Here is a 14,954-nt window from a genome sequence, read left to right as displayed (position 1 = left end):
CTTTCTAGTAAAGGTAAAGCACCAGAAATTTGTTGCTTCCTACTCAGTTATAAAAACAGGTAAAAAGAATAGTAGTAGCAGTTAAATCTATATTCAGTCCCAAAAACCTTTTAATACGAAAGCTTCTCTTACTGTCGTGCAATGAGTGAGTGGAAGACAAAAAAAAAAGTCTCATACCAGTGCAATTCACCCAGTTTTGAAGCCTTCCACTGAGTTAAATGGGACTGCACACTCGGTTCTGCTTTTACACTGGTGCCTTTGGGTAGGCAGTTTGTTACGCAGCTGGAACAGGACGGGCATTGCCAAACATCTTTATGTGAGCGCTTGGCAAAATCTCGCTATGCCTGTGCTTGCAAATAGACCAGTGCTGGCAGAAGCATTTTTGGTAGTGAAGGTACATTTGCGACTGATCAAAGGGATGAAAGGAAGACAGGATAAAGCAGAAGTGCCACGTTGGCAACGTTAGTGCATGATCTGCATAATTTTTTTTTAGAAAGAGCTCAAAGTAGAGGCTGAGTTTAAACAACTGTGTTGAATTTTTTGTATGACATACAATCAATAAAGCATTATTCTTGAAAATCTTAGGAAGATCAATTATGCTGGAAAGAGAGTGCTATGGGAAGGATCTGACAGGACAGCAAACTGCAGAGAAGTTCCTGGGAACCAGGGATGTCCTACTCACTCCATTTGTACCAAATTACAGACTGTGTCAGGACCAGGGGTGAATCTTGCACGGAGTTGGGAAAAGACAGTAACTCTGACAAGTCCCCAGCATCAGCAGCCTGGAGCAGAGGAGGCAGTGGGTCTTCCAGTCCTGGAAGGTTTTTCTTTGTGTTTCTGTTCAGCACCAAAAAAACACCATTTAGGAAGCAGAGTGCTATCAAGTGCAAGGCCTCAGGGGGAGGTTTGGAGTTCTTTGGAATGTAGCGAAGAGATTGGAGAAGAAACAGCAAGAGAGGGGGCTCGGTAATGGATGGACTGAGCAGCTGGGTGGCTGTGATCATGACTTCATGGGGAGCTGGGAGTTCTGCTGTGCGGGCCTGTGCTTATGGAAAGCAAGGCCTGAGGTCATCCCACAGCCTTGGGAAATCCTTGGCTGCCAGGCATGTATGGCAGAATAGTTCCAGCACCTGATATATATATTCTTTTTTTTTTTTTTTTTTTTGAAACCTGGCTGTGAGACAACTGCTCTCTAAATCAGGAGACAGCAACAGAAGACAGTAGTAAGAGCAGATACTCAAGTGCAGTCCCTATGAGTATGAAAGCCTCTGTCTTGTTCCTTAACAGGATAGATTGATTTATTCTAGCGCAGAACAACTGGTAAAGTCAGTCTGCAAATAATCTGAAGAGCTAGTCATTGAGGACAAATGCTGAAGGTCTTGCAGACAAATCATGAAAATACTGAGACCACGAATCAAGCTGCTGTTAAGGCAAGCAAAATGTCTAATCTACTCCAGATTAGCGCTGAATCGTGTTGGGTGGTAGAAGCAATGAGACAGATTGTCTCTTTATAACATGAAATGTAAATAGGCAACGCTGACCATATGTCTGCTTCTGCAGCTGGTGGGGCTGCTCCTCTGCTCCCAGCGCGGCCTTCGACCAGGAGGGGATGTACATGGGTGCTGTGATGGGTGCTGTCATCAGTGGAAGTGGTGGTCACGGCTCCCTTCCTTGCGTGGCAGGTTTTTCCTGTGTTTTTTTTATACACCCCAACCTCCTGCCGCAGCATAAGGCTTAACGCTGCCAGGAAAACAAATGCAAAAACCAAAGAGCCTGGTGATGTCCATCTTCTGAGCTGAAAATGGAATTAGCGTTTGGCCAACATTGAAAACGGGACTTCTCTGACTGGCAGAGAGGACAAACAGATACCCAACGCGCTTCGCGAAGGCGCCCGCCGGGGAGGTCCGTGCCTCCTGCGGCCCTGCCTGACAGGAGCGAGATCGGGGCCGCGCAGCTCCCGGACACGGGCACGGGAGGCGCCGTGTGCGGGCAGCGGAAGGAAGAGTCTCTCCCCGAGCCTGTGGGACAGAAGGAGCCATAACTGTCGGGCCTCCTCCCCGCGCCGGGACGAGCCGGGGTGGGGGGCTGCCAGCCGAGTCTCCCCGTCCTCCCTCCGCCTGCCCCTGACGGCCAGGCGGGCTGCTGCCACACGGCCCAGCAGGCGGGCGGCCGCGCAAGGCCCGACGGGAGCTGTAGTCCTGAGGCGGCGGCGCAGCGCGGCCAGCCGGCCGCGAGGACTACAGTTCCCAGCATGCCTCGGGGCAGGGGTGCCCCCCCCCCCCCTCCACCCCGCCCGCTCTCCCCCCTCCCGGCGCCCGTCGGCGGCGCTTGGCCGCTGGTCTGTGTGGGTGGGAGCGGGAGGCCGGGCGGCGCGGCGGGCATGGGCGGCGGCGGTGGGGAGTGAGGGGTCCGCCACGATGTGGCTGAAGCCCGAGGAGGTGCTGCTGAAAAATGCCCTCAAGCTGTGGGTGCAGGAGCGCTCCAACCAGTACTTCGTGCTGCAGAGGCGGCGGGGCTACGGCGAGGAGGGCGGAGGCGGGCTGGCAGGTACTGCCCCCACCCCGGGGGCCGGGGCAGGCTGTCCCCTCGGCTCGGCGGCGGGGGGGGGGGCCGCTTCGGGCCCGGTCCCTCGTGAAGGGGCCGGAGGAAGGGCTGGAGGGGGGGGGGATGGCCGCTTGCCGGTCCTGGGACCCGCCCCCCCCCGCTCCAGAGGGGCAGGGAGGAGGGGAGGCCCGGCCGAGTTTTGGAGCCCTTGACCCTCATGGGGTTTCTCTTTTTCCTCCTTCTGCCACCCCCCCCTCCCCTTTTTCCTTGCATGAGAGAGGCGTTTCAAAAGACGTCCCACTGGGAAAAGGAAGGTTTGTTGAAGTTTCTGGCACGCTCCGTCTGGGATGGGGCCTGCTGGTGCCCGTGGTGCAGGGGCTCCCGGGAGCAGAGGAGCCCGCTGGGGATGTGCGTCCCGGCGGGCCCTGGGCCGGCAGCCACCCTTGGGGCGGTAGGTAGAGCCGAGGTCGGCGTAGCCCAACGCTTGGTGGGAGCTTAACAGCCCTTTGCTCCAGCGGACACGCTGGCAGAGTTAGATTTGCAGCGTGGTGGAAGAGGAGACGTCAGAAGAAATGACGGATCTGTCTTGCTTTGGCAGGGTGCTCATTTCCGAATCCCTTTTCCTGCGTGCGTCTGAGGCTGCTTGAAATGAGCTCCTGCTCAGGCATTTCTGATCACGCATTTTAAAAACAAGCGTATGATTTGATGGAGCTTGTCAGGAGGGGTGGGTCAGGAAAGTGACAGGGCATTGACCACCGTATAATAAACTTTATTGCATGAGAACTTAAAGGTATGGAACTGAGTTTCTGTTTTTAATTCTTGTCCGCTTTTATCGTTACACACTGCAGCGACCCCAGCAACCACTGAGACCTCTGTTGTGGTAGTAGCTATTCAGACAAGAACTGACTCCTTCGTAGTCTGGTGGTGTCTGTCATTGACTCTGTCAAGGAGAAATGCTACAGGGAAGCAGAGTAAAGTTGTTCCTGGGTGGGATATGGTTCTTGGGTGTTTTGTGTGAGTTGCATCTCTCTGGGTTTTCTAGGCTCTCTCTAATTGTGTCATTGTAAGACACACTATATTAAATGTGAAGCATAATTGTCCTGTTGAAACATTTATTCATTCTACCGGACAAAAACACAAAGTCCAAACTTTTGGCTGATGAATTTCAGATGTAGAAATAGCCCTCCCAGCTGGAGGTGGGGCATTCTTTGTTGGCATCTGAACCACTTGCAGGGCGCAAGGAAAGTGTAAAAAGAAAGCATCACAAAATCCCAGATTCCCTTCTAGGCATATTATAATATTATATAGATAATGTTAGGCTTTGCCTTAGAGCCAAGGGTGGTATTTTGCAACCTTGGAGGTCTTGTGGTCATCAGGCTAAATGGGCCATTCTCTGACCTGGTATCTTTGGAAGCCAAGGAGGCTGAGCTGGTATGAAGGCTGTCTTTCTGTGTGATAAAATTCATTTAAGAACTGTGATTAAAGTGAAACAATGAGAACTAGAATGAGGTGTTGATTTAAAAACATCCTCGTAGGCTTATAGTTGGACAGACAACTGGGCCCTCCTAGTGCCCTTCTGTTTTTGTTGAAGGTGAGGCTTCCATCACTAGTCTTCTGTCCTTGATGGCATTTGACAGCATGGAAAAACACTTGAATGGGATAGTTCCTGTAGCATGCTTTTTTTTAAGGTGGCATTGTACATTTTATTTCTGTAACTTTTCTCATAATGTTAGGTACATACGTATTTCATCTGTGCAAGTTATGTTTTTCACTGGACAGAAACAAAGAGAGTGAGATGTTATTGAATTAAAATTGTGATTAAGAAATAGTAACAGGAAAATTGGAAAAAATGCAGTTACACTTGTGTTTGCAGGTTTGAATATTTTCAAACCTCCTAGGTATAAACTAGCATAATTTGCTATGCCTGATTTTAATTTTATGTTGCTATGTGTCACTCAAGAAAATTAGTGCTTACTTTAGAACAAAACAATGAACAGCTATTATCTTATGAGGTCATCGCAAATCTGCCAAGTAAAATCTTGTTCTCCTGAACAGCATTTTTCAGCTGGTGAGACGGGGCTAGAGGTGACTGGCGGCATTGAGGGGCTGGGGAGTTATGAGTGAAAGAGGCAGGCAGTAGTGCAAGACTAAGTCTTGAGGGAAGAGAGGGGCAATGCCTCAGGACAGGAATGGGAAGAAAGATGAACAGTGCTGCAGGGTTTGAATAGCAGTAATGGAGACTAGCTGAGGAGGCAGTAGCAAAGGATTCCCAAGAATACAGGAGTACACTTGGTAAGACAGACTTTAAGGAGCAGAGATGTGAGTTTTGAGGAAGCAGCCAATAGCTGGAGAAGGTACAGACCAAGGAGAAAAAGATAGAAGACAGCAGAGGCACTTACCTGAAGGAAGGCTGGGAATTCTGGTGCTGTCCTAGGTTTAGAAAGAAGGCTGCAGTTGGATTTGTTTCTGTGACCCTTCTGGACTGACTGTTACAGCAGGACCAATTTGTAATCTGTAGATGATACAATTAGCTCTTATGGCTTGTGTCCACACACAGCGTAGTTCTGAGTTGGCTAGTGTCGATAAAAATGGACAGAAATATCTCGTGCTGGTTGTGCTTAGACTTGTCTCTCTTCCTGCAGGTATGCACCTGCTTATCTTTACATTTCATTCTCTTTCCTTTTTTAGACCTCACCTAAGGATACAGAATCTGTAACCTGTTTGACTGGTTCTACACCTGATAATTCAGCATGCAATAGACTGTCCCAAAGTATGTTGCTGTATGCCTCGCAGTGCAGCCCTATGACCACTTGTTACTCTGTCTTCAGCAGAGCTGCTGTGGGAGAGCTACTCAGGTTTTCTAGAGTGTATTGATACAAATATAGTTAGGCAAAATGGCCCATGTGCTGAAGTGCAGTTATGATGACACAAAACCTGTGTTGTGAATGCATGTGCCATAACCAAGGTCTAGTGAGATTAAGCATATTGGTCACAAAGATGTTGCTTTGGTTATAGTTTAGACAGGACCTTAATTAGGAGATGGGTATTCCGGGAGTAGTTATACAAATGAGTGTTTGGTGTCATAAAATACCAATCTTTCACTGAAATGTGAACAAACAAATAATTTGTTTTCTGCTTCCATTGTTTCAATTTGCCTCTTTCTGCTTGAGAAATTTAAGTAAAAAGCAACTGTGAGAGGAGAAAAACTTATCAATGAAAGACATGGTTGGAACGAGTCTTCCCTGCTTGTCGTACATGCGGTGCGTGGAAAAAAGGGGGATCTCAAAGGTAGGGAAAAACCCTGACTCTTCAAGTCCTGGATTTCCTGTGGCAGTTATTGCCATCCTGAATCTGCAGAAGGCCCCTGCTGGTATTCCTGCTTTTTAAAAGATGTAGCTTGTTGTCTGCTAGCTTGCAGGCATAGGAGTTCGGAGGAAGGGGAGACAGAGCTAAGCTTGTATGTGTGCTCTGGGGAAATTCTCCTTGTCTGGTATCTGTCAAAAGGAATAATGTTAAAGTATTATCAAGTAGTGGATGTCAATGGCAAGGACCTTGTCTCTAACAGAATTATGTGGTGGACCAATTAAAAAAATACTTGGTGATCTTTGCACAAACTTAAAGAAATTTTTTTTGGTAGGAGCTGCAGGACAGGAGAGGAAACTTGCACTGTATCTAGGCTTGGTATGCAGCAAAGAAGATGCTTGCTTTTTAAAACTTAAAGGTCCGTGCTGTGACATAACTAAATATACAGTAGTAGAATAAATGGTAGAAATCGTTTATACCTACTGGTGTTTTAGCACACTGAGCTTTTGGTGTGGCTTACTTGCTGTGGGTCCTCAACTGTGACAGGAATCGAAAGGAAAACTTGCTGGTTAATAAAGATCTGAAATGACCTCTGCTGCATGCTCTTTTCAGCAGCTGTACCAAAGATTATTTTGCAGTGCATATATTTGTGAGACTAATAACACGACTCTGTTAAGAAGCATATTTACATTTGGGGATGACAGGTGGGAAAATGACCGGCACATGCTTCCCAGTTCATGTTACACAGCTTTTTAGCTGTACAGAAGCAAAGATAAGGAGGAACTGTGATTTTTGCGATACTTTTCTCTGGACCTACCAAGGAGACTAATACTTAGCTTTTTTCAGAGTTGTGCTTCTAATTTTCCCTTCTTTCAAGGATATCTTTATTGCCACAAACAGGCAAGATAGATTGACACACAAGGGCTTGGATACACACTTTAGTTTATTGAGTTACTGTCGTCTTACCCAAGTCATAACCACTGGCCATAATGTATTGAGTAATGAGTTATTGTAAATGGAGATGAAATCTTTTTTCACTGAAGGCATAAACTGACCTGTTTTACATCTCAATTGACTAAGAACATTTGTGTCTCAGCTCATGCTCAGTATTTCATTAAGCTGAGGTTTCTTAGTCATGAGATCGAGTTCACTTGGGAAATAAAATTAAGCAAAAAAAGAGTTCTGTGCTTAATTTGAGGAAGTAGAAAAACCTGTCTTATTCACAAGTTGGCATTCATGTGTTTTAAATCAAATACACAGAGACAATGGCTTTTCATGGTTTATATGGTATATATTTGTATCTTAGTTTATCTAGTGAAAACTGGGGCTTCAGTCTTTTTTTTTAAAACCAAACCAAAATGCTCTGTAAAACTGCTGTTATGGAATAAAGCTTTATCCTGCTTTGTCCCCTACAGTAAATATTTACTGTAGTAGGAATTTACAGTTTGATTCTCCTGCATTGTAATTTGGCAACAGTTCACTCTGCATGTGTGTTTCTCCCCTGATATTATATCTCTGTGCCAGAGAAGCCTTTGTGGAAGTTACATAGTGTCTGCTATGTTACTCTGGTAGTTTTGGTTTCGAGGGACCTGCATCTTCTAATTTTTTAAAAGAGGTTTTGCTGAAAAATACAGTCCATTTAAATTGCAGTTGGGATACTTGAATTTCTTTGCTTGCTTATGCAACGGATTTCAGTTTTGTAGTAAATCTGTATATTCACATACTATTCCTATTGATTTTATTCCTTGCAGTTGTATTTAGGTATTACATTGCCTTCAAGTTTTATTTTTCTTTTTCATTCACAATTTATTAACAGGTTGACTTTATGGTACAAAAACAACTAAAAAAATTCATTTGAAGTGCATTATTTTTATTCTTCACATTATACTTCTTCAAACCTAGAAATTTTAGTTGTCAGGACACAGCTATTAAAAACCTCGCTTAAGATTGCTCTAGGCTTTCTTGCTGTGAGGTATCCTCTGTAGGATTCTATGGAGTCTCTTCATGTACCTAAGAATCATATGCTGAAAGCTTAGGAGAATGCCTGTAAATGGTTTTAGCTCTTGAAGTATGACAGATATCTGATCAAACTGAAGGATATTTGCTATTGTATTGGGCATGGCAAGGTTTCGGTAGCAGGGTGGCTGCAGGGGTGGCTTCTGTGAGAAATGGCAGAAGCTTCCCCTGTGTCCGACAGAGCTGATGCCAGCCGGCTCCAAGACAGACCTGCTGTTGGCAAAGCCCGAGCCCATCAGCGACGCTGGTAGTGCCTCTGGGCTAACATATTTAAGAAGGAGAAAAAACTGCTGCGCAACAGCAGCCAGAGAGGAGTGAGAAGATGTGAGAGAAACAGCCCTGCAGACGCCCAGGTCAGTGCAGAAGGAGGGGGAGGAGGTGCTCCAGGCGCCGGAGCAGAGGTTCTCCTGCAGCCCATGGGGAAGACCATGGTGAGGCAGGCTGTCCCCCTGCAGCCCAGGGAGGTCCACGGTGGAGCAGATCTCCACCTGCAGCCCGGGGAGGACCCCATGCCGGAGCAGGTGGATGCCCAAAGGAGGCTGTGACCCCACGGGAAGCCCTCGCTAGAGCAGGCTCCTGGCAGGACCTGTGGCCCCATGGAGAGAGGAGCCCACGCTGGAGCAGGTTTTCTGGCAGGACTTGTGACCCTGTGGGGGACCCACGCTGGAGCAGTCTGTGCCTGACGGACTGCAGCCCGTGGAAGGGACCCACGCTGCTGTTCATGAAGAACTGCAGCCCATGGGAAGGACTCATGTTGGAGAAGTTTGTGGGGGACTGTCTCCCATGGGAGGGACCCCACGCTGGAGCAGGGGAAGAGTGAGGAGTCCTGCCCCTGAAGAGGAAGGAGTGGCAGAGACAACGTGTGATGAACTGACTGCAACCTCTGTTCCCCATCCTCCTGTGCTGCTCAGGGAGAGGAAGTAGAGAAATTGGGAGTGGAGTTGACCCTGGGAAGGAAGGAGGGAAATCCTACTCTGATTTGATTGGCAATACGTTAATTACCCCGAGTTGGGTCTGTTTTGCCTGTGACGGTAATTGGTGAGTGATCTCTCCCTGTCCTTATCTTGACCCACAAGCCTTTCATTGTATTTTTTTTCTCCCCCTGTCCAGTTGAGGAGGGGGAGTGATAGAGCAGCTCAGTGGGCACCTGGCATCCAGCCAAGGTCAACCCACCACAGCTATCACAAACTTACTTGTTTTACAGTATTTTTCCCTCTTTGGTTCTGCTCTGATTAGCCCTTAAGTTCTTCAGATTGTAGAAGTGAGCAGTTATTGCCAAAATGAAGCTGACTGTAGCTGCAGAATATCACTTTCTGCAGTTGTTGCCACTCAGGGAAAGCTTTTACAGTATTTTCAAACAGCTCCTTTTTATGATGATGTAAATAAACTAAGAGTGCGAACTCAATTGTACATCAAAGTGTCTACTTTTCAAAATTCTTAGTGTGATGGGGTTGACCAGTGTTGTGCTAAATAGAACATTTCTGTTTGTGAGGAACTCTTACAGTCTTATAAATATTTTATGTCCCTTAACACTTCTAATGTAGCAAATCAGGAGGCTGTCTGATCCAGTTTTAATATAATTAATTATTGACCTCAAAGGTACTGTTATGCATTAGAGGAGAGAACAGGCTTGTGCTAGCTTTGCTTCAGAACAATAGTGCTCTTTTTAAAAAAGTCAACAGCATGTTTTCTTTGCTTCCAATTCTTCATCTGTAAAATGGAACTTATGTTATTCTGTTTGCATTACACTAGTCCTACGCTAGGAAGTAGTCAGATTCCTGGGTATGATGTACATATTTAAAATGAAGATTCTCAGCAATAAAAAAGATGTAACTGACAGCTATTCCAGGAAAAAAAATAATCTTTGAGATTGTGGATTGTAAAGGACCAAAAAAAAAAGCCAATATTAGTACTGTCCTGCCGTGCTTAGTGGAATAAATATAGAAGAACAAAGTGGTGTTGCCCCCAAATGGAAGAATGCTAGCCAGTTATTTTCATGTAACATGTTGGCTTTATTGCCCTAAATTGGTACAACTGAAAGCAAAATTCATTGCTGATATGTTTTGGTGCATGTCTCTGCAGCTAATGTTGATATTTTGCTAACCAGGTGTTTTAGCGACTGTTGGGAAGAACACATCCTTATTTGAAAGTTTTTCTGGATTCCTTGCCCTTTATTTTATTTTCTAGGGTATTTTACCTTATTTATTTAAGTATCTAGGGTATTTGCCAGTAGTTTTACTCAAGTAGCTGTGAAACTGAAAATGTTTTCTAAAAGTAGAGCCCTTTCTCCGTATAAATGTGTATCACCTTCCTTATGACAGCTGAAGTCATTCCCTGAGTAAGGCAAGAGGATGATTTAGGTGGAATCCCCAGTAGAAACTGTGGGGTCTGGCTTTGAGTAGACATGAGAGTAGGTGACCTTCTGTAGGTTGTCCCTAACATTGGTTGTTTGAGAACAACACGTACTGCATTTCATTAGCGAGGGATTGGCAAGTATGGCCTGAGCTGCTTTTTCCCCTTGCCACCCTTATGGAGGTAGTTCTAGTGTCTGGGCTGAGCAGTTACTGATTCTTTTGTTACCTTCTCCTTTATTTTACAATTAATATCCTTATCATTATACAGGTGAATTTTAAGTCTCTGCAACCCTGGAGGTGAATCCTTCTTCAGTAGGCTTGTGCGAATGGAGTTAGCAGAGTGCCAGCAAATGGCTCACCAATGGTCTTACTTGCCTGGCTGAACGTGGTTCTTGATTTCCCATTGGGAAATAAATAGCAATAAAAGGGAGTGCTTGCTGAGAAGCACCCAACAACTTGTAGTTATGGAAACCTTGACTGATAATAAAATATTCAAGAAATTCACAGCTCATAGAGCACTTTCAGGACTAGGGTAGTCTATATTGCATTTGTGGACAAAGCAATATTGACTAGTGGGACTGTTGAATTGACTGATACTAACCTGATGCAATTTAATGTGTCTGTAATCTAATGACCTTCCAAGTAGATAGAAACTGTTACAGCATTTTGAGGAGTGCTGCTTTCTAGTGCACTGTTGTAATCATTCTCTCAACCTGAGCAGTTGCATCAACCTTACAAATGGTGACTAATGTCCTTGTACTGTATATCATAACAGAAAATTATATTAGGAGAATTGTGAATGAAATAATAAAACGTTTGCTGAAGCAAAGCCAATGTTGAGATCAGCTCAGTGTTATGACTCATTCAGTAAGCCAGAGCTCTTTAAACAGACATTAATGTTATCTATTCAATGTCTGACTTCAGTTAGAAACTACAAAAAAGTTCTACTTTCCAACAGTAACTTACAATCTATGAATTGCAGACAAGACAAGATAGTATTTTTGATTGATGTAATGTACTGGTCTTTGGGGGGGGGGGGAGTTGTGTTTTTCATTATTACTCGCTTCCATTTTTTTGAAGAGAACCAAAAGCATTCTGAAACTTGAATAGCTGCAGTAAAGGTAGTCACACAGGCTCTATGCTGAAAGTGTATCCTTAGGAAAACTGTGTTCTGAGGATGATTGTCTAGACTTCTCAATTTTGTTTTACTTTGCTTTCTTGTATTCTCTCACAATTGTTATTTTTCAGAATTTGAGAGGGGGTTAATGGAAAGAAAATGGAACAAAAAGTACCAGAAGCCAACCTAAAAATTCTGAAATAACTTTTGAGGGATGCATTTGAAATTATCTAAATCTAATGCTTCTATGGAATACTAAAACCTGAATCAACAGATCATTTTCCATTAAACATGGAAGGATACTTAGAGGTGCTATAAGGGTTATATTAAATTTGCATGCAAGCTTCCTACCCTAATAGCATTTTTTTGGGGAACCCCCTGCATCCATGATCTCAGCAGGTTTGTGGAACAGATTTTACAGCATCTCTTTGGATAATTGCATCTCATATTTTTGGGGGTAATCTCTTCTCTTATTTTGCAGTTCTTCTGTAGAATAAAAGCTCTGTGTGATTGCTTTGGTAGCTTTGCTTTAGTTGAAGTTTCCACTTATGTGGCCATGCTAGAAGGATGGCAAGCGTAGGAAATATGGGAAGGAAGCATAAGGTATTGTTGCTTGTATTTTTGTTTCTCTTGTAACAAGAAGAAAAAGTTTTACTTGTGCATCAGGATCCAAAAGCTTGTATTTTTTCTGTATGGGCTTTTCTTTTTTTAGAATTCCCCAATTCTTAGATTTGAAAGGAACTTTTAAGGTATCTGGGCTAGTATTTATTTACTGTGCAGAAGGAATGATTTTGGCAGCCAAGATAAAATGCATACTCATTTTCTCAGGGAACTTTTTGCTCTCAGTTATGGAGAGATGAAGTATGTCTCATTAATGAAATTAGTATATTTTGATCTGAACTCTGTTTAATAGGAGCTAATTCAATATCTAGTGGCAGGGAGTTGACATGGCCATTGTATCGTGGGTGTATAATCTATGTGGCAATAATGCGCTTTATATAATATACTTACGCATATGATGGTAGGATGAAATATTAGTGTTCCATACTTCATGTGGGTGTCATCTGATAGACTTTTTACGAAGAATGGCAGGTGTTTTCTAGCTATAGTATGGTATGAGCCACAAGACTTTTGTATGTACAGAAAGTATGATATGGTGTTCTAATGTAAAACCAGTGGGATTTTCATAAAAATCAGACATAATGGAATTACAGTCTCCTAAGAGCTGTTTCCTGTGACTGGAAAACAGAACAGTAAATGACTAGTTAAGGGGTAGTTCAATTACTGCTTGTGCTCATTGAAGGATGGAAACTACCATGTTATATTTCAGGTTGTCCTCTGGTTTACCATACTACCTGGCTATTGCTTCCAAGGGGGTCATCTCAAAAAACTTCTTCACCCTCATTTTCTGTTTATAATGGCTTTTACTGGATCAAAATATCATCGCCTCCCAAAGAAGTTCCTCTGGGAGCACTTTCTGCTTTACTCATTTGTGCTTCTTATTTTCTCAGTGTTCATTAGTCCTTACTTGGGTAGCATTCCTATTCACTAAGAAGGGAATCAGAAGTGAGTGTACCTTTCAAAACCTTAGTTTCACTATGCTGTATACATTTTCTTGAACGCAACAGGTCTTCTCGTGGGAACATTAGATGCGGTGTTGGATTCTACATCGAAAGTCGCCCCATTTCGCATCCTGCATCAGACACCAGATTCTCAAGTCTACTGGTCCATTGCATGTGGTATGTACTATGATTTAGAAGCAAACTGATTTTATAAAGTGAAAAATGAGGGTACAAAGTACGGGATCCATTTTTGGGTTAATCCTCTTGCATCATTATTCATTCTCATGACCTCTAAATGGTTTAAAATTATTTGCAAACCTGTTATTGACAGTAAAGTGTTGTTCCAGTTTTTCAGAATATATCTACGGGCTCTTCATATTACAATTTCAGACTGGCTGCTTTCTGCAGTTGTCCATCAGGTACTAAAGCCTTGGTGCTGTCTTAGATTAACAGAGGCACAATCTTTTCTTCCAGACCTGCAAGTGTAACTTTGCAAAGTTCAGGATGATAGGGATAAGTTGACCCTTGGGAGTACTAAGTGTGCTGTAGGTAGGAATAACAGGATCCGCTTATCCTGATGTTTTTTTCCTACTTTATCTTTGCTTGTTAAAATGAGCCAGGTTCCCAGTCATGGTTGGAGCTGAATTCGTCCTCATATCTGCTGCTTTCGTAGAAGTTCTTTCACTTTCTCATATTGCATTATTAATCAGTAGGAAATGGAAAATAAAATTGACCTTGAGAGTGGAGTATGTAATTTTTCCTAGAGCATGCTTTTTGATAGCATGCATGGGTTTATTTTGCTGGGGGGGGTGGTGTGGTGGTGTGTTGGTTTTTTTTGGCTTTTTTGGGTTTTTTTAATTTTAAGTTTTGCAGCTTCTCCTGAAAATAAAGTCTTAATTCCTTTATACAGGCTGGTTAACTACTGGGTGTCCAAAGAGACCTCCATTCCAAAAGTTGAGAGGACTCTTTTATTCTTTATGCATCATTGGCTTTTCTTCTGAGGCATGGTCTTGTCTTTATATTGAAATTAATTAATATTGTCATGTGGTCTAATGCTAAAAAGTCAGTGTTGTGGAATTAGTCTATTTCTTAGGCTTATTGAAAACTCTGAAAGCATTTCTAATTACAGTGAAAAAAAGCCATATATTTTAGTTCATTTTTCCATGCTTTAATTTTTTTTAAATAGTAGTGTTCATTAAAGAAACAAGACTCCATCTAGACTTCTCCGGGCTCTAGGCCTTCCTTTTAGTTGCCTGTGGCAAAAGATGAGCTTTGCAGGAGATCTACCATTCTGCAAACCCATGCATGAGTAATTCCACTAGTAAGTGCTATGCTGTTGTTACATTGGATTTTGCTGTTATCACTTTATTATGAATCTTCATTGCTTCACCTTAAATGAAAAATTGTGCCTCCTGCTGTCTTTTCTATATAGTAAGCTACTTCCAAAATACAGATTTGTTCTTTTAGATGTTTAGTTAATAGTTTACACATTTCATGCTGTAATGGTAATCTGCTCCTGTTCACATTCTGCAAGGACTTCTCTGAAGGGCAGTAGCCAGTGAGAGAGCTGTTTAATAATGATTTAATGTAATTCACTACATGTCACTTTAAATGGGCAGCCTTATAAAGTTGATAGAATTTGAACAGTTTCTGAATTGGCAGTAAATAAAATTTTAGGACTACTTCTGAAGAAGTCAGAACTGATGGTGACAGGCTATCAAAAACGTATTTTCATAAGTATGTTGGAAATACACTCTGGGGAATTCTAATGCCACCAGGTCAGCCCTTGGGAAAACACAAAGGCTAATCTTCACCTTAGGACTGAATTTATATCAAATCTGTGCTGTGTAAGTATACTTTACAACAAAAGGCTACATAATGTAGTTGTACTTTGTATTAGAAAAAAGATTGTTCCTTCTGTGAAGAAATTGGAGAGGCTACATTTTGTTCCTGCTATTACATATTAAGGATCTGAAACAGTGCTCCTAAATCATTGAAATATTTATTAAAAACTTTCATCTTTACTGTGTCACATCTGTGCCTCCGATTCACAGTGAC

The 14,954-nt window shown here is 43.2% G+C and overlaps 1 protein-coding gene across 5 annotated transcripts in view; it reads left to right on the top strand.

Moving 5' to 3' along the window:
- Positions 1-2,329: 2,329 nt before the first annotated feature.
- Positions 2,330-14,954, top strand: part of TBC1D8B (TBC1 domain family member 8B) — a 40,553-nt gene continuing 27,928 nt past the window's right edge. For 2 of the 5 annotated variants that reach the window (XM_029997539.2, XM_029997538.2), the window contains exons 1-2: positions 2,332-2,547; positions 12,963-13,073. In XM_029997539.2, the coding sequence (XP_029853399.1) occupies positions 2,418-2,547; positions 12,963-13,073 (241 nt within the window). In that variant the 5' untranslated portion in view covers positions 2,332-2,417. Of the gene's footprint in view, positions 2,548-12,962; positions 13,074-14,086; positions 14,218-14,954 lie in introns of those variants that run through there. The other 3 variants (XR_003920963.2, XM_041119073.1, XM_041119072.1) reach the window with 3 other exon arrangements.

This window comes from Aquila chrysaetos, chromosome 21 (genome assembly GCF_900496995.4).
Source record: "Aquila chrysaetos chrysaetos chromosome 21, bAquChr1.4, whole genome shotgun sequence".
Lineage (NCBI taxonomy): Eukaryota > Metazoa > Chordata > Aves > Accipitriformes > Accipitridae > Aquila > Aquila chrysaetos.
Note: the sequence above shows the minus strand (reverse complement) of the source record. Positions and strands in the feature narration are given on the sequence as shown.